The sequence below is a fragment of the Propithecus coquereli genome, unplaced genomic scaffold (genome assembly GCF_000956105.1).
Source record: "Propithecus coquereli isolate 6110/MARCELLA unplaced genomic scaffold, Pcoq_1.0 Scaffold80, whole genome shotgun sequence".
Classification (NCBI taxonomy): domain Eukaryota; kingdom Metazoa; phylum Chordata; class Mammalia; order Primates; family Indriidae; genus Propithecus; species Propithecus coquereli.
The window spans coordinates 4,314,767-4,335,379 of record NW_012154174.1 but is presented as its reverse complement, the minus strand read 5'-3'; the positions used below and the strand labels follow the sequence as shown (position 1 = coordinate 4,335,379).

At 42.4% G+C, this 20,613-nt stretch overlaps 1 protein-coding gene across 23 annotated transcripts in view; it reads right to left on the bottom strand.

The window, feature by feature from the left end:
- The window catches only part of KCNMA1 (potassium channel, calcium activated large conductance subfamily M alpha, member 1), a 740,417-nt gene that overhangs the window by 311,489 nt on the left and 408,315 nt on the right, over window positions 1–20,613 (bottom strand). For all 23 annotated transcript variants that reach the window (XM_012663330.1, XM_012663323.1, XM_012663335.1 and 20 more), the window contains 2 exons: window positions 3,889–3,982; window positions 2,503–2,614 (listed from right to left, as the gene is read on the bottom strand). In XM_012663330.1, the coding sequence (XP_012518784.1) occupies window positions 2,503–2,614; window positions 3,889–3,982 (206 nt within the window). The remainder of the gene's footprint in view (window positions 1–2,502; window positions 2,615–3,888; window positions 3,983–20,613) is intronic.

The following is a 20,613-nucleotide window of genomic DNA, read 5'->3' as shown; positions in this document are numbered from 1 at the left end:
TCAAGTGTATGGAATAATTAAGCATAGCGAGGCAAAGAAGGCAGATCCCTCCCTTCCTTCTCTATTTCCCTACGTGAACATGGGTATGTGTTTGGACTCTTAGCAATAGGATGTTTTTAAAAGGGCCCCAGTTAACAGCTGGTCCCTAATTTTCACTCAGGGTTGCTGGTGATTTAATTTCACTAACTTCCCAGTCTGGCCGAATGACCCAGATCCCAAATTTTCTAATAATGACTCAAGAGTCTTAAAGACTTTCTAAGCTAAATGAACCTTAGAGATCATCTAGCCCAACCGCTATTTTACAGATGAAAAACAACGGGCTGAGTGAAGAAAAGTGAGTTCCTAGGTCACAAAGCCGGTTAATAGCTCAGCTGAGGAAGTGGGGACCCTTGGCACCCAGGCACATGTTCCCTACACTCAGGACACGTCTCAGATTTGTGTGTGGCTGTCATGGCCTCATCACACTAAGCCTAGAAAACCCAGGCTAAGCAAGAACACCTCAGGTCAACAATGAAAATTTTTCCACTGAGCAAGAGAATACAATTCTAATGAGAATACTAGTAGCAAATGGAATGCTTATGGGATATGGATGCATACACACATATACACTCACATGTGATTACCACTTACATTATATAAACAAGATGCTTATTTTTTAAAATACTTGACACTAGGTATATAATAAATCCACAGTGCTAGCAATGGCATCAAAATGGATTGTTAGTGGAAGCATATCTTGACACAACATTTTTTTGAAAGTTATCCATCAATATCTCACAAAAGAAAACACACATGCTCTTTGATCCAGCAATTTCTCTTCCCGGAACCTGGAACTATCTATAGAAATAGAATTGCACAGATATATGGATGAGACTGTTTATTACACCATTGTTTATAGTGGCAAAAAAAGGAAAAGGAAAACATTCAGGTGGTCCATCATTAGGGTTATGGCTGAATATACCATGCAGCCAAGAAATTATGGAATTTTAAGCAACTGTTATAAAATGCATTATTACAGAGCTGAAGGGATGTCCATCATGTATTAGTCAGAAAGCCAAACTGCAGTGCAATGTAATTATTTGATATAATTTCTTGTATAAAACCACGACCTCTAAAATACCATTGTATGTGCACATCTGTGTTTGCGGTAGAATGAGCATGAAAGATGGGGAAGCCTGTTAACATTGGGCAGCTCAGGGGGAAGTCAGTGAAGGATGCAAGGGGAAGAGATGATTAATATTTTCTTTGTACATCTTTGAATGTTTTCACTGATTACAACATATACATATTACTTTCAAAATAATTATGACATGCCAGGAGCTGTGGCTCATGCCTGTAATCCTAGCACTCTGGGAGGCTGAGGCGGGAGGATTGCTTGAGCTCAGGAGTTCGAGACCAGCCTGAGCAAGAGCGAGACCCCGTCTCTACTGAAAATAGAAAGAAATTGGCCAAACACCTAAAAAGGAGAGGAAAATTAGCTGGGCACGGTGGTACCTGCCTATCATCCCAGCTACCTGGGAAGCTGAGGCAGGACGATCTCTTGAGCCCAGGAGTTTGAGGTTGCAGTGAGCTATGATGATGCCACTGCACTCCACCCTGGGTGACAGAGTGAGACCCTGTCTTAATAATAATAATAATATTAATAATAATAAAGCCAAAAGTCCTAAAAGTCATCACAGAAGAAACCCACAAATAGTCCTCTGATTCCTGTCTCATCCTTCCTTCTTCCCCAGTAGACCCCAGGGCAGCAGGAACACTCCGAATTCAAGGAGAAAAATAATCAACACAGCAAAAAGAAACTTGAAGATATCTCTCTAAGCCCTTGGCTGCCATGACCATGCTCTGAGCAAGTTACGTTCCCCACCAAATTGTCCCAGTCCCGCTACAGGAAGCACCTGTGGAGCAGATACAGAAAGTGACTCGCCAAGCAGGGCACCAGAAACACCTCTTCCCTTAACACAGGGAGAGAGCTTGGCCTCCTGTCAGGTGACCAAGGATAGGTGACTCGAGAAGCTTCACCTCTCTCTGGCCCACAAAGAACCTAGTAACTATAAACAGACCACGCACGATTTACTCTTCATACAACCGAGACGCAGACAGACGCTAACCTGGAGGGCAGGCCTCTCAGGCACCTGAACCAGCCACTCGGAAAGGTGGCCTTATTCTCATGGGCTTCTTTATCCAGTCCTAACTCCAAGTTCCTGAGGGAAAAGTGACAGAACCATGAACATAGAGGCCTCGGCTGTGACAGTGATGACCAATGGGCTTCAACACTGATAAAACCGCATTACCTGAAGCATGAACTCTACAAATCCTTCTGGGCTAGTGCTCCAGAGAGAACTGCCACCATCAGCTTTTAGAACTCCGAGACAGTTGTTCACACCAATACATAAAACCTGCTTTGTATGGGGCCAGCCCAGCTCCTTGAGCCACTGTAGACTCTACGTGTCGGCCAAGACTAAGGAATGAACTGGGAAGGAGAAGGGAAGAGAGATTACTTACCAAGCCAACTTCTGTTTAAGTACACAGACACAAACACGGGGGGCACCGTGAAGAAATCTACTACAGAGTTCACTTCCAGCCAGAACCACAGCTTGTCGTTGGCTGCAATAAACTGGGGGAGAGAAGAAATGAGAGAGAAAACAAATGAGAAGCACAGTGCCGACATTCGATTTACACTCTTTTGTCAAAGGGTAAATTCTGTGTTTTCATGGGAATCTGGAGGGAGATGTTAGGTTCTTCTCTTATCTACACCAATCACATCCTTATTTGGCCAGATACATAGCATTTTCTAGAAAGTTAACTATATGTGATAATAGTCTTGGAGAAAGACCAGGCACTATATTTTTCTGTGGTTTCCAATAGTTTCATTGGGAAGGTTTAGGATAGCATCTCCATCAGACTGGCTCATGTGAATATAACTGTAAATAAAGCACACGTGTATGTGCCCATTCACACCTGTGCATACATCTCTGTAAATAAAACACACGTGTATGCGCCCACCCACACACGTGCATACATCTCTGTAAATAAAGCACACGTGTATGCACGCATTACACACATGCATACATCTCTGTAAATAAAGCACATGTGTATGCGCCCATCCACACACGTGCATACATCTCTGTAAATAAAGCAAAGCACACGTGTATGCGCCCATTCACACACGTGCATACATCTCTGTAAATAAAGCGCACGTGTGCGCCCGTCCACACACGTGCATACATCTCTGTAAATAAAGCGCACGTGTGTGCGCCCGTCCACACACGTGCATACATCTCTGTAAATAAAGCGCACGTGTGTGCGCCCGTCCACACACGTGCATACATCTCTGTAAATAAAGCACACGTGTATGTGCCCATCCACACACGTGCATACATCTCTGTAAATAAAGCACACGTGTATGCATCCATCCACACACACGCACACATCTCTGCAAGCCACGTTCTGCACAGCACCCCTCATAAGCAGGGTCTGGTATAAACCTCCAGGTCCCAAACTCTACCCATCTACTTCCCTGATTCACCCTCACGACTGCTCTCTCAGGACTCACCTAAGTGAGCACCACTCAACATAATTTTAAGAGCTAAAGGGTTTTTCCCCTATTTAATTTTTAAGGGAACAATGCATGCATGTTTGAACAGAGGGATGAGAAACAATTCGCCAGTGGAGGTATCAACATTATTTCGATCCTTCTTTCTCCTCCTTGAAACAAAACCGATATGTCTTCCAGAACATGCTTAGTTAAGGAAAGGGCTCTCTCACAGACTGCAAATCAGTATGCAGATATGTTGTCTCTCCCGGAAACACAGATGCTGGCGGAGATGATCCCTGGGTACCACACTGGCATGCCCCTCTGTGACACTGAGCGATGTTGCGTAAACTCACCCGCAAGCCAAAGTAGAGGAGGAAGAACACGTTGAAAGCCATGTCGATCTGTAATGTGAAATCTTTGTAGAAATTCTGGCAGGATTCTATTGGGCTATTAGACAGGAAGAAGAAAAATCAAGAGGTAAATGACAGGCAGTATCATCCCATCTCCCACAATGCTGAGAAGAGGTGGTGTCCGGGGTAGAGGACGAAATGAATGTTCACGAAAGAGAACATTTGGTCTTTCTACCCGCTGTGATCACCCAGCAAGCACTACAAGGGTCTTTCCATTCAGTGTTTTGTTCTTTTGTTTTTTTTTGTAATTATATATATGCTATTTTTATCATGATTCAGCAGTTGTACTAAGAATCTAAAGGGATCATGCAGACGCCATGGAGGACGGACAAGCAGGGGAGACCTCCAAATGCCTTAATTTCAGATTAACCCTTAAAGAACTGGCTTCTTTCTTCTAGAGGATACATACCAAAGCTAAAACAGTGGCCCACACCCTCCAGTACATTGGAAGGGGGGCCCATTTTCACACAAACACAGTGGCTGTGTTTCAGACCTTTTCTAAAGCCATTAGATGATTAATAAATAAAGGACCAGGAGCATCTCGAGACAGCTATGGAGGAGAGGATCCTGGTGGATGTTCTGGCTAGACTAAGAGTGGACTTTCCGTGCAGGACTTGGATCTGAGAGAAGATGCATCATCCAACCCAATGGTCAAATTCAAGACCATTAAACCAAAATGTTGAAGCGGTACTCTAAGGGTTAATTTTTTTCTGGCATGCATGTTAATTGGCTTTGTGTGTGTGTCCAGCAGCCAATGCGAACCTCTAGCTCGCTCTATTTCAAGAGTAGGCAGTTCAGCAGGGTACCACTATACAAACTGGCATGAGGCTTCCATGTGCTCTCCCGTGTCACACTGATCAGAGGAGCAGTATGTGAAACATCTCAAGGTTTGGGCTGGGTGGGAAGCAGGAAAGCCTCACAAGCATCTCAAAGCTGTGAATGAAAATTCATATAGTATATATACTATTATCTGTAAGCAAACGGGAGCCACCCAGGCCAGGAACACTGAGAAGGTGAGGTGAAGGAAAGAGGAGAGAGTATCGGGAGAAGCAAAATACTTTCCCTAAAGGGAAGCAACGTGGACCTCCTCCCTCCAGGAGAGGGCTAGCTCGAGACGTGCAATATGAAGGATTTCCAAGTATCGCCACTATGGAAATCGCTATGTGCAATACCAGTTAGTATAGTTGTACTTCTGTAAGGACAGTGCGTGGCGGGTCAACAGGCAGGAATCTGTGCAGATAGGAATGCGGAGCCCATGTAGAGGCAGGGTGATCATACATGCACTGGGTTAATCCATTCTTCTTCTCTACTACAAGTCAAACATGCCCTTTGTCATCTCCCAAATCACAAAAAACCTCCAGACAAGCATTAAGAGTAACCTACACTTGCATTTACAAACTAAGCAGGTGGAACAAAAAACAACACTGAAAAGCAGTTCTTTTATAAAGGAAATGACAACTGCCAGGTTTTCACTAAAGTAGGGAAGTGGGAGGCAAGACAGCATGGAATTTGGTTAGTCCAGTGCTAAAAGAAAGCAGAAGCAAAAGACGATAAATATCACAGCCTACCACTGTTCTTTGCCTACTCTCCTACACAGGTACTAATTTAGATGAAAAAAGGAAAATCTAGGCTTGCAGTTTATTAGTGACACTTCTGCAATTTGCAGGCCATGGTGGTGCTTGGTTTTGTTTCAAAAACAAGACCCACAAAGTCCACAGGTGTCAGAGTGCCTAGCCACTCTAGGTGCAGTGGAAAGATCGGCAAGAATTAGGTTGACCAAGAAATCCAGTATAGATTCCAGGGTTGAAGAGACAATGCATCTCTGTGCTATGGAAGCCACTGGCAGGATGTGTCGCTATAGAATAAACTGTGTGTGTGTGTGTGTGTGTGTGTGTGTGTGTGTGTGTCCATAGGAGAGTAAGTGAGTTGAGTATGGGGAGATCTGTAGGTAAATATTGCACTCGTGTGCCCGTCTGTGCCAGCAGGGACTTAGCTGGGCATTATAAATTCATATTCATCAAGATTGATGTACATCCAGCCAAGGGGAGAGAGAGAAAGGCTTGGTTCCCAGGTTTATCATGGAAAACCCACTGGCACCTCACCAAGGCCAGACAATAACCTTACTGTTGCCCTCAGAATCGTTATTGGTGGCATATTTGGGGGCTTTGTGAGTTCCTAGGTTCTATTAATTCCGTGGCCTCTGTGGTTAATTTGGTGGTAGTCTTGAAATACATCTAGTTGGAAAAGTATTTGCCATGCCGTGATGAAGAACGGAATAGTGGGGTGAGAGATGTTAGCTCAATGCCATTGGGGATATTTTGGTTCAATGTAGATAGAAACAGATATTCAAAAAAGCATAAGGAATCAGGCTATAGTGACTTCTCTCCATTGTTCCTTGCCTTCCCGGTCATTTCTGTTGTTTTCTCCTAAATGGCAACAAAGAGAGGGCTGGAAGCTACAAGACCCTGTGCTGTAAACATATCTCAACAACACCCCTGATTTACAAGTAACAATGTTAAAACCATAACAGATTTTTTTCTCTAATCCTCCTTCCCCAAAAAATTTACAACTGATTTAATCATCATTTCATTATCATTCCTTGAGTCTCATTTGGGCTGAAGTGATACAGGAAGTAAATTATGCTGCTAGTGCAGGTGGCTTTTCCTCTGGTTGAAGCTCACAGGTGATATGAGTACACCCTGATGCCACGGGGGGAGGGCAGGGGGAGCAGCAGTAAATTCTGGGACAAAAGCGAGGCTGGTCCTGGGACCCAGGTAGGACCAGAGTGATCAGGGGATGTATTTTATATCTGTTTTAGCTATTTCTTGCTTGCCACTAGAGCCCCAGGAGACATGTCCTGCCTGGTTTGTTCGAGTGGCAGCAGAACCGTTTATCAGGATCCCTCTGAGATAAATCCTCCACGTCCACAGACTCACACAATCGGAGACCACAGAGTGGAGCTTCCAAAGCCTTATTATTTCATTCCCCAAATGGAAACAACCCATGGAGAAGGTCATTGATCTTTTAAAAAGGAGAATACATAATTCAACAACAAAAGGGTTGGCCACATGAACCAGGATTTATTTTCCTCCCAAAGAGTCTTTATCTTAATGATTAATGCTCATTGTGGGATGGAGAATGAAACACAAACTCCTCTTCCTTCTTGTGTAAAGTACACAGAAACTTCAAGAGCTAGAAAAGAAATCATACTTTTTTTTTTTTTTTTTAACTACAAAGGAAAATGACTCTGGATCACACTCTTAAACTTAGATTGCCCTTCTGATGAAGCATGACTACATCAGAAAAGGCTTTACATGGGCATATGCTACCAACAGAAAAAGTAATGCACAGTTTTAAGGACTGAAAGAGGGACACTAGTTTTCATTCTGGTAGCAGAAAATTGACTCATCCTGAATTGTTCTTGAGTAACTAACGACTTAATAATTAGAGGATACAAGATACTCTGTAGGCTGACAGACTATTCATTCATAGGCTCCCATGGTCCATGGATCAAATATGATACCAAAAACACAGGCAAATTTTGGGTTTTGACCAAGACTTTATGATGGGGCACCTTCAAAAGAACCTCAGTAAAGAGCGGCTTCTAATGGGGTAAATGTTCAGTGTAGGATAGAGGTTGAAATACAAACTCCTACTTCTTCTTGACCATCAAGTAAGCATATCCTCAGTATTTAGATGTCTCTACAGAGGAAAATGAGACTCACCCAAAGTGTGAAATACATCTTTCTTCATCTGTTTAATAATATAATTTCCCAAAAGACCCTTGAGCAGAAAGGTCCAATAGACCTTCCAGAGGACTGACTTGAGAACCTGTCCCTCCAAAGCACAAGGCAAGCCCAAGTGAGGGATACCCAGGTTTTCTTTCAGAGGTCAGGGGCTAAGCACAAAAGTCTCACTGCTAGCAGTAGTTCCTCTGGACATCTGCCTCATCTCCAAGAGGGAAGTACTTCCCGCCTCTTCTCAGCCCCTAAACCTCCCTGGGGTTTCCCAAAGTCTGTTTTCCTACCTTCCTGGGTCTGGCTGCCCAACCCTGTGAAGCTATTTACCCAGAGCAATGGTTCTTAAACTTTGCCATGCATTTGAAGGGCTTGTTAAAAATCTTTCTGGGTTCCACCCCAGAGTTTCTGATATAGTAGGTCTGGGGTGGGGGTCTGAGACTTTGCATTTCTAACAATTTCCCACATGGTGTCAATGCTGCTGATCTGGGGACACCACTTTGAGAACCATGGGCTCCCGAAGAACTTTCTTGCAACTACACACTAATTGCTGGTGTAATTGCTTGAGAAGATTCCCATTCAAACCTGAACAGAGATGATGAAGCATTTGAGCCCGCTTCCAGATAACCATGTGTATACCACTTAACTAATTGCCAAGATCAAGAGGTTGAGCAGATATTTTCAGTTTCAGATGTGAACAAGGGGGAAAAAAATTAAAAAGATACAGGGAAGTAATTACAACGCCACTGCGCAAGATTCACCAGTGGATGTTCCAATTAACAATCAGAGAGTACCTGCTGAGCACATTTCTAGTTTAAGAGTAAAAGGAAAAACGATGAATATAGATGGTGAGTGGTTATGGAGACCATCATTTACAAGGGATAAAGAAATGTTAGGCAGCTCAGGAACAACAACAACATCAACAACACACATCCAGGATGATTTAATAGGGAAGGGACTGGCTGAAGAACAAAATAGCACTTTGTGAAATAATTTCCAACATTCAAATTCTCCTCACTCTTATGGCTAGTCCCTTTTTAAATTGGATGGGGCCCTTGCGATTCCCACCAGGATTACGGGCCAGCAGATTTCAGGCCCACGGCACCACAGACATGAGTGAATTCAATAAGCGTAATGATTCCAGACTCTTCTCCTGGTCTCACCTCTGCAATGTTGCCAGATTAATTTAATTAAAAGATGTCATTCACCCACCATCCTGGCCCCCTCCTGTCTCATACATCAACCAGTTAAGCCTGGCTGGGAAGAACCTCTAAAACCTGGCCTAATCCTACAACTCCTACTTCATTTTCTACTGTGTTTCAGTACAAACCCTTTGTCACTATGAGCTGGTGCCTTCATTATTTCATGAACATGAACCATGTATTACCAATTCTAAATCTATGCTTTTGTTGTGGCCTCTTCAAATGTTCTTCCCTCTGTGTTCAAACTTTAGGCAGCCTTCAAGGCCAACCCGAAGGCTTGACTCAGCAAATCACTCAGCCCTTCACTCACCTCTCCTGTCTCTGAATTCCTACAGTCTTGGAAGCAGGGAATTCTAAACTGCCTTGTTATGTTCACATTCAATTCCTTTAAATTCAGTATAACCATACCTGGCAATTGTATAAAGTGTACACTTACTATTGCATTTGGTTCTCACAAAATGGCAAAACAGATATTTTGTTATAATCCCCACTTTGCAAACAGAGAAGCAGAGGCTCAGAACCTACCCAAGACCAGGCAGCTAAGTGGTAGAGTTGGGATAGGGACCCGACAGCCTCAGTGCCATACCACCCTCCTCTCCAGATGGAATGCAACCTCCTTGGAGAGGAAGAAGAAAGATAAGACATAGTATTGGCTATCTACTGAGCCTCACACAGAGCTCATGCAAAAGCAATGGGTGTTGACTGATTTATGGAGGAGATCAAAATGCTGTAGAAAAAATTTATATGTTTGTTGGGTAGTCTGGGAAAATGCAGAGGAAGCAGACCTTCTAACCTATATCTAATCTTGCTCTGTAAAGACTGTCATGTGGGACATTAATAATCCCCAGAAGTCCTCCCTGGGCCCCTGTGTGGTGGTGGCATCAAGGGGACTGAGCCGATTGGCTAAGGGGAAGTTCTTCTATAATACTTATAGATAAACAGTTCCTAGTTATCCGTGTGCCTAAAGGTGGACGACTCTTAAGGTGCCCCCATTGTCCCTCAGGCTCTCTTATTCTGGAAGAACGACAATGAACACAGTAAAAGCTGATAATATTTAGATACCTGGAACACTCCTAATTATAGACTAGACAATAGTAACCTTTGCATCCCATTCAATCCAATCAAAATAAAGAAAAAAATGACATCTTGTAGACTTGAACCCTATGGAACCTATCTTCAACCAAAAGGGAGTAGATTTAAGTGATTTCAAGTTTTCCTAGTAATGTCTGGATATACCAGATAAACTCATCGCCTCCATGTTCCTGCTTACACACCTGGCTAGACAGAATATTATGAGCCTGACTAATTTTTAAAAAGAGGCAAGTCTTTATGATGCACTACAAATTAAAAATCAGTGCTATTATTCATATAATTTTAGATCTCAGAAAAATAATTTGCAATCTAATAACAATAATGGATTTAGTGTGAGTGACATGATACTCATTAGTCATTGAGAAAGCAACTATCTTTATATAGAACATTGTCTCCTAAACTGGACAGCACCCCAGGACTGCCCTGGTTTTGGATGGATCCATGTCGAAAGCTTTGTGTCCTTTTACTTTTCCTAGTGCCTCCCTTTTAATTACCTTGTCAGAGCTGTGCACTTAAGAGTTTATCTCTCCAATATTGGTTTGTTTAGTATTTACACTGGTGAGGGAGTGTATTCAATAAGTTGTGTAGTTTTTATCAGTTTTACCAAACAGAATCAATGCTGGTAATGTTGATTAGCATTATGTTTTTATCCCAGAACATCTTGGGGTAATTTTCTTTTAAAATGTCATTATCCTTGATAGGTCGCTTTGTGTCCAGTCATTAATCAATACTCATGATAATAACAATAAAATGGGCCCCTTGTTTATCTTAAAACACTTTTCTGAGACCTTGAAATGGTTCTAATGTGAATAGAAAACACTGTTTGTTACTCTGAAGTATTGATCTATCATGATCCCAAGCCAGTTGGTTAAATGGCTTTGTTGGGAAGTCCTCAGTTATGTGTTTGTAGCAATAGGACTATTACTCTTTCTGATAGCTGCAGGCTTCTAATTATACCTCAGCTCAATTGAGGAGATGTGATCCAATAGCCACAAACACATGCATCATCAGGACTAGGCTGAAATGAAGTGAGAATAGGGAAATGGTATATAAACTCTCACTACTCCTTGGAATCCTTACAATGCTCTGTATGCTTGAGCTTTGAGTAATATGGAGAATCCTGGATCAAAGATGGCAGTTGACTTCAGAGCAGTTGTAAGACTCAGGGTGTCTACCTAAATAATTTTTCCTAAGAATGAAGCATTCTTCTAGGAGACAAAGAAAGTGACATAGATTGCTGATGAAGAGAACAAAATATGCCAATTCATTACACATTGAATACTCAGTGAAACACACAGATAATTTGTTTTCATGAAACTCAAGTGGTGAGATCCCTGTCACTTCCCTAGGAAGCCGTTCCAAATTTTCTCTCAAGAAGATTTTACTATCTTATCTGAGCTTAGATTCTCCTTTCTCATCTTCGTTCATCTTTTTATCCCACAATGAACCTAAGTAAATACATCAAAAGCAAAATGTGGGCATTACAAGTTGACTTCAAGAGTGATTAGCACTTAGGTGGTTTGGGGGCTCAATGGAAGAGTTAAAACCCCAGCTCTGTCTCTTACTAGCTATATGACCTTGGACAAATAATTTGACTTCTTCAAGTCTTGGTTTTCTCTTCTTGCAAACTGGAGATAAGGCTGTGGTAAGAATGAAATCAGATTACTGAACGTTAAATAAGTGAGATAGTTATTTTTTAAAAAAGCAGCGATAATAACTGTAGAAAATTGTTCAAAAAAGGCAATGATCCAAAGGAACAAAAGCTATAGAATCATCTCTACTTTATTTTTTCATTTGTATCTACTTTCTTGCCCCCTTATCAGGTGTCACGTTATAATCCAAACGCCCAATAGGATGTGCAGCGAGCTGTTGTGAGATTTCTCTAACATCTGGCATGATTCTATAGAGTATTACAGAAGAAACAGGGAAAATTATCTTTCCATGAAGGCAGCCACACAGTCTCATAAATGCTAAATAATTAACCAAGATTTCTTGACAGAGAAAGCCATGAGTCACTTTAATGAGTGGCCACAGGAGGTGGTGTATTCTCTTTTTCCCAGGTGTTTAGCAGAGGAGCTAGCTTTGTTTGCCTGGTTGGCTTAGTGTGGATCTGGAGGAGAGGCAGAGGTCTGAACCAGTCCTCTGTCTGCTAAATATCTCTTCCAAATCTACTCCTGCAAGCATATGCATTTTTTCACTGTTGGACTCTTGGAATGATGTCCAAGACAACCTACCCACTAATGCTTGTTTTCTCCAGCTTGTCTACAGACTACAATTATTTCAATCACAGTTGTTACCAGAGTAGAATTAGCGTTCATATTTGCCAGCAACTTTTATGTAATAAATAAGAGTTAAACTACTATGTAAAACAGAGTCTTGCCAAACAAGCACTGCTTGATTTAGTTTTCACTAAACTGCCTGAGGACTCATGACTGATCAATTCTTACTCATTTCTCTATCTCCACTGATTCTACCCATCTCTTCTTTAGGAAACGCTCATTTACCTAATACAGGGAAGGGATGGAGCAGATGATTCAAATAGCACTTAATACATACGCACTTGTGCACAAACACCAGAAAAACAGATTGAGGGTTCTTCAAGGACGGGGTCAATGAGCCATGTATAGGTATGGGGTGGTACATGTGGGTGGACACACACATGCGTGCACACATACATAGAGCTCTCCAGCACAAACATATGCTCTCTACCCATCCCCAAGGCCACTCTGGGACCATCCACAAAACAGGACAGCCTAAGCGAGGTGATGAGACATGGGGAAAAGAGGGGAGAAGAGAAGAAGTCCCAGGTCTGAAGGGAGAGCTGGAAACCTAGACACAAAGCCTGGCACAGGGAATGGTACCTGACCCCTGGATCCACTTTTCTCACATCTACAGAAAGTTAGACCTGGGAAAGATTTGTCCAACCACTATCTTCTGCTGCCAATGCCTTTTTCATGGATATTAAATGTTGTTACCTATGTGTTAAGAGGCCCATAAACAATCATCTCTAAACAATAACAACCAGTAGTTCCTAGCCACTGAAGAGCGATGGCCTGGTGTCGACATTTCTGGAGGAGAGAGCACCCCCGAGGAAGCAGCCTGGGGCAGTTTCAAGGCACCTCAGCGTCGAGGCTTCCCAAATAAGAAGCTCTCATAATTGCATAGAGGATGGCAAAGAAAAAGCATGAGCCCTCTGTGTGCCAATGGCTGGAGAATCAGGGCACCACTGAGCAGGTAGGTTGGTACTCTCACAGCGTAACGCATTTTCAAATCATTGTGGGACCTCTTTGGGTTGTTTTTGGGTGCAGACTTCAGAATTCTTATGTCTGAGCCTTCTCCAGATGTTTCTTAGACTCTCTGGGCATCCCCTGGTCACCTCACTAGTCCCCTCCTTAGCTTGTGCCCATGCTCTCTTCTCTTGTCCTTCTCCCCGGCTTTGACATAGTCCTGACACACCTGGACAACATGACCTTGGCAATGCCACCTTCCTATGAGTCTCCCTGCCAGGACTTAAGAGTAGGGAAGCTAAAACTACTGATTCCATGGCCTGGCCCAGCCTGTTCTGGGTCCAAGCCCAGCAGCTAATCAGATGCCTGAGACAGATCTGTTCCCTCTTCCCTTCAATGAATGTCAATATCCAGGTGGCAGCAGCCTAAGAGACCTAGTACAGTCGCAAACCCTACACCTCCCAGCCACATCTGCGCTCGAGCAGAACGGCACACAAACCCCTCAGCGGTCTGCTCGAGGTCTACACTAACAAAAGGCACCAAGGCTGAAGCTCTACCTGGTAAGGATGTTAGGAAGCCTGAGAGCATCTGAGAAAAAAAAATAATTCTGTAAAAAAACAGTTGATCCATTTTATCTGCTGCTTCACTTTGAAGAATAGAAAACAATGTCACGTAACATATATAGTCACCATAAGGACACTGGTTTGTTAGAAGTTACACATGAATTTATATGTGATTCTAAAGAATAATTACAATAGCTCTGTTTCTGACATCTTGAGGTTGTTTTTTTGTTGTTGTTAAGGGCTTTTTTTTTTTTAAGAAGACAGAGAGAAAGACCTGGTACAAGTCTTTTGACATCTGGCATAGAAAACAATTATACCTTTACTGCACAAAGAAATAAAAGAGCTGTGTGTGAGCTCTGTGTTTGGCTGACAGCTGAGGCATGGAAGTTTTGTAAGTATTCCTATTTAGGAGTTTTGCTGAGAGCCCAGCAGCCTCACAGCCAAAAAGGAGAGTCTGAGATGTTGCTGATTAGAAGTCACGGGTCCGCTGAGTACAAGGCCGGAGTCATCCCTTAGGAATGTCATAAAGCAACCTGGGCAGTGCACCCCGCCATGGAAAATCAGATGTGATGAGTTACCTTTAGAAACAAATTGTCATCACTAATAGGTAAAATGGTAATGACTTGTCAAATCCTATGATTATATAATCATATCTTCAAGTACGCACTCTTTTAATTTTCTTCTTAAGAACTTCACGAAAATAACATCTGGAAATTTTCTTTTCCTTTCTTTTTTTTCTTTCCCTCTTGCTTCTGGTTAACATTATAAATCATTTATTTATGAAAATTGAGTTTGCCCTGCTCATGCCTCAGAAATAATAAGTAGCTCTTTCAACAATATCAGTGATGCCCATTAGACTTTCAGATCCAAATTTTAAAAAAATACCACCAAGTGTATACTCATCGGAGTGAAGTTTCTTTTTACACGCTTCCTCCTACAGTTCCTCCTTGTAATTCTACTGCCATATCTTTGGTGTGCTCTAGAGATGTTTTCCCCATCCCGGTGAAAGCATTTCTGTGAGGGACCTAGGATGCCCCTAGGAAGCATATTTCTGAGGATTTTCTCCTCTGTTTCCGTGAACGGATCCACTTTTTCCCATTCTTTGTTGGGCTTCAGAAATCCTTTTGCTTTATCAGGAAGCATTGTGTTTTTCTGAGAAAGAGGAAGGGGTCTCTTTACTGAAGAACCTCAGAAAGGAGAATCAGATGTTTCCTTTGCCAAATCCCCAGCTGAAAGCTCTCACAAAGTGAGAGTATTTCAACGTGCTGGTCAGATCAGCCTGTCTGCACAGGTCTGCACTCTAATTCCATCCGAGCTCCTTTCAAAGAAGGAAATGCTCCCATTCAAAGAATCTTTTTTACTGGTTACCAAAGGAACATGTTATGAAATTCTAAGCAAATTCCATTTCAATAGCATGAATAGGGTATGTTTAATAGAATAAGGGAAGAGAAGTGTGGAAAGAGCTTCAATCTACTAAGGCCCCCAGACAAAAGCAAATCACGATTCATAAGGAAAAAATAAAAAATAAGAAGGCTTCGACTTTGTTTCATTCTCACTGCTTAGTGCGTAGTTTTAGTCTCAGGGGCTCTGACAAGCTAGTACCATCAGGAATTCTTCGGGAACCCTGACTCCTACCCTAGGATTATTAGAGCTTAGTAATGCCCCACCTTTCATTTTTCTCAGTTTACAACCAAGGCATGTCAAAAATGGAACGTATCTATTTATTTGAAATGACAAAAAACAAAAAAGAGAAAATAGGAAAACATATCCTGACAATTATGTTTTATAAAAGTCCATTTTGAGATACAAGAAAGAAGTTAGTATGTTTAAAAGAAAAAAAAAAAAAGAACTTTTAAAGAAAGTCATTAGATAGCCTTAAGGCAAAAAATATATTTCAACAAAGAGAGAAAATGATCACAATGTACTTATCAATAATGCTGAATGCAGCACCAACATGCATCAGTGAATGTGAGAATATGATATTCCTTTATAATACTACCACTTTACGCCTTTTAAAGTTGAATTAATGGCATTTCCAAACATAATAAACCATGAGAAAGGTTAATGATTATATTTCCCAAGACATCTAGCCTAAGAGGTGTTTTTAAAAAGTACGTGTTTATACTAAATATTTATTAGGTCTAAGCAAAACCAGACTAGCTAACTTAGTTCAGAAGGATGTGAAAAGGCGTCGTAATACTGGTCATTTTAGACACATCCATGTATAGAGTGGGGAATATGCAGGATTGATCATCAGGTAAGCTGTCACTTGGAAAACTGACCCGAGCTTCTGAGTTTGTTGTCATTAGCCTTTGCTCAGCATGAGCCTAAAATCAGGAGATTTACTCCTCTCTTTCCCGACATCCTAGTCTTGAATTTTCAAGGGACAGGGTGGCCTTTGTGCTATCACAGCAAACCGGGGGCCCACAAGAATGTCCAAGGAGAAGCCTCAGTCCCAGTGCTTCAGCGTATTGGAATGCTCGCCGCTCTAATTCCATGCATGCGTCCAGTGCTCACGGCATTTGCAGCCATTGGGGAAAGCATGTCAACATGCATGGCAGTGCAGGAAAAGAATCTGGTTAACCTGGAGGCGACAATCAAAAGGGTGAGGTTGCATCATGCAATGAAAACCACAGCTAGGCCTTGGCTGCCATGCAGAAAAGACCTACATCAAAGAGTCTGCAGTGCGGCTCCTGGGTAAGAGTCGGTATGAGAGAGGTGAGTTACTTCAGCAATGAAAGACACGGGCAGAAAAATGTCCAAACCACTATAAACAGAACACTGTACGGAGCGCTGCCATTACACGTGGGAGGAGGCAGCTTTGGGGACCAGGAGGGGAGAGACGAAGGGAAGGTGAAGACAGAACTGGCCATTGCTCTGATGGAATGGTTTCCGTGGCCATCCTTTCATATGCATGTATTTTTGCAATGTATTTTGCTTCCACAAATAAACCTCATGAGGGTTTTTAACATTGACCGTACTTGTTAAGATGTTTTGAAAATTCAGTGGGAGCAAGGCATCAGTTACATAAACATACACACCATGGTTTCCTGTAGTTACAGTTCATTATAGAAGCAGAGCTGAAGCTGGTCAGATATGTAAGAGACAGTTAAGTGACAACATCCTGAACACTTTGGTTACAGAACTCATGATGACTCTCAAAAGCGAAACATTGTGTTGAAGGAACCCAACAGTCACGAAAGCTCGGATGGTGCAAGGGTGGGTAACTCTATGCAACTATACCCCTGCAAGCCACGCATAACCCTGAACTTAACCCCACTCCCAAGTGCAGCATGACAGGTCAAACAGTGAGTTCTCCCTATACACATTGACCATTTAACAGAACCTCAGTTACTGGTGAGATTCCTGAAGGTGTTTTTTATCAAAACCAATTGATCAGCTATATACAGTGTTTTTCTTAAAGGAATAAAAATACTACTGATCTACTGATTCAGCAGGGCTCCATCAAGCTCCCCTCTAATGTCAAGGCTACACTGAGTATCTGAAAACTGCTTTCCTATAAACTGCCTGCTTAACATAATGTCTGTTTTCTTTTTTCCTGCTCCTTCTGCCTTTTGTGATCTCTGACACATTGAACACAACTCAGAGAATGGTGTGGTCTGGTCCTAATGAACAATTCCTCCCTCTTGGTTCTCACTGTAAATAGCAGGGGAAGAAAGCCTCATGTTTATAAATAATGCCTTCTACAATGTTCTTCTGGAGCTCAGCCTTCTTATCCCCTGTGTGTACGATGACAGGCTTGATAGTGAACCCGGGCTCAGCGTGAATGAGCCGTGCACTATCTCAACCTTCCACGCTCAGTGAGAGCTGAACACCCGCCAACACCTGAGCACCACCGGGACGTGAGGATAAATGCAGGTAGAAATGGAACATGAGATTCCTCCCAACATCACCCTCCTCATTCCTCCAGATGCAGCTCTTTCCACTTGATCACAATTTATTCTGAGAGAGTAAAAACTTAGAGGCTTAAGTTGAATGACATCTTTTTGAAAGGATTATATTTTTGAACAAAAATATAATAGTCTGTACATTCGTTCAACAAATATCTCCGAGGTTCTTCTTTGGCGACAGGCAGTATACTAGTTTTGGAGACATAAAATTCAACAAAACATGATTCCTACTCTTGAGTAGTTTTCCATTTAAAGAGGAGTCTACCCAGGTTTTCATATCTGGCAGCATATATACGCAAGAGAAGCTTGCTTCAAAATTCTGCTATCTTACATGTCCTTGAGCAAGATATTTAATCTTTCTGAACCTCGGTCTCCTCATCTATAAAATGCCAATAATACCCACCTCCTGGGGTTGTTGAGAGAAAGAAATGAGTTAGTAAATGTGCACGACTTTGTTAGTGGCCAGCACATGGTGAATGCTACGTCAGCAACAGCTATCATGATCACTAATACTCAAATGCAGGTAAGAAACAAAGGGCTCTTAAGCAGAAGGTGGCCTCTGCCTAACCTTTGAGGTAGGTCTTGAGTGACGAGGAGGAACTTATCAGGGAGAGAAGGCAGGAGAAGGTATCGCAGCAGAGTTGTAAGCGAGAGCAGAAAGATGGAGGCACCCTAGGAGTGGAGGGATGTCCCGTATGCCCAGAGCCTACAGAGGCTGTAGGAGCGGCAAGAAATGGAGCCAGCCGGGAGACTGTGAAGCATCCGCACGCTTCAGGAGCATGTCTAGTCTTTATCCCATAGGAACAGGAAGCCGATAGAAGTTTAAACACAGGAGAATGGTGCCATTATCTTTGTTTTGTAGCAAATGAATTCTGGGGACAATACGGAGGAGAAATCGGAAGGAGGAGAATGTAGAGGCAAAGAGGTCAATTAGTCAAGTTAAATCCCAAAGAGGAAAAAATCACCTATGCATACATTAAGATAAATATCGTTGCCATACAATTAAAGTATCCTAATATCCTAGAAAATGCCCCTTCTTCAGGGTCTGATGCTGTCAGGGGAGCGGGGATTAGGCCCACAGTGTCACTGAAGCAGTTTCCTAAACCACGTGGTTTTTCCTCCTACTATGGCCCTCCACACCTACCGCAGGAGTCTGTGTCACAAAGAAACTGAAGCACGTGTCTCTTTACCTTTCGAAAGAACCCACCCTGTTAAGAAGCTGTTCTCTCTGCTATTTGGAGGGTAGTCTCCAAATTATACTTAGAATCTACATAAAATGGACACATTTCACTACCTCGAATGAGGGCACCTGTACATACTAGACACATCCCAACAATTACAGACAAACTACATGTGATCACACGCAGGCACATAGAGGAGTTAGAGCTAACGCTTTCTCTGCACCCACTGCTCATGTCCTAGAGAATTTGGTCAGCAATACTACCAAGCCATCATACTCAACTGCCTTTTAAATGTCCATCCAACCCTGTGCACAGTCAGGCTTTCATGAGCACGATGTACTGGTTTCCTTCATGGAATCCTATCCCTTAGGGTATAGATATCCTCAGTTCCCAGAGCGTTGCCTGAGAATAGGATCTGGGAGGTGAGGCTTTCTTGTGGTCGGAGTCAAGAGAACAAGAAGAAGGAAGATAAGATGCCACTTTCTGATAATGCGCTTTCTCTTTCAAAAGTGACCAAGTGTGTTTGATCCTCACTTAGTTCAACTTCAAGTCTAAATGTAGTGGGAGCTTTGTGCCCCCAGCTGGTGAAGCAGAAACAGGAAGGTTTTGTCTATATGCTGCTGTGACCATGAGATCAAACTTGTTTGGTGGATTTCCATTTGTTCCAAGTCCATTCTAGTTTGGAGTTTCGATGAAGCTAAGACAAGAGTACAAATGAACCCTCTGCACACGGACTTACGGAGAAGAAGGAAACTGATACACTGAACCCACAAAAGGAACACAGACTGAGATTCCCTAAAGTGACGGCCACCTTGCTGCTTAGTAGACACTCAGCAGGAAGGCTTCTTCGTGGGGGTTACTGGAGCATGACCTTATTTCAAAAGGAAAGTATAACAGGTCTAAAGAAAAGCTGAAAAGAAAATGTCCAATCAGGGTGGCTGTTACCTCTGAAGAATGGAGGAAGAGGTAAGTCCGTCTTGGTGTGGGAAGTGTGAATTATTCTCAGCTACCTGATACCTCCCCATTTCTCTCTTAACTGGGTGAAAAAAAAGATGGAGACCCAACAAAAGCAGTCATCTCCCTACTGCTGCAAACAAACATACACACACAGAACGCCAAACAGGTAATAATATAAAGTAGCATCAGTCTTAGCAGCTTCCCCAGGTTACCCTCCTGGTACTTATGGGATGTAAATCAACTGGGAATAACAAGGGCTAAAAGCTCTTGTCCATATTCCCCCAACCTCTTTCCCAGGAACTCAGTCGATACAAATGGGCCAGCTTCACTTCATCCTGCTGTCCTAAGAAACAGTGATAACTGTGCGTATTTCCACATGTTTGCATTCGCATGGGAATTTAGATAAACATGCCAAAGTGAGAGTAATTTTTCAGTAGATAGCACTTTACATTTTGATGAACCGATCAAGTTTCAAGGATGCCTTTATTGGGGCAAGGGCTAAAAAAACAATACACGTGAATTTTTTAAACCCATTCATCCTGCATTTAAAAGTAGTCGGCTGAATAACAATTGTTTTTAGCTGATTTTAAACCTCGATCTAAGTCATTATGAAATTAGTACTATTTTAAAATCCATTAATGTTATCTTATAAAAAATGTGGGTGTTTATTTAAGTTGTTTATCTTTCTTTTTTAAAATTCAGTTTCTCGGTCAGGCATGGTGGCTCACGGCTGTAATCCTAGCACTCTGGGAGGCCGAAGCAGGAGGATTGCTTGAGCTCAGGACTTCAAGACCAGCC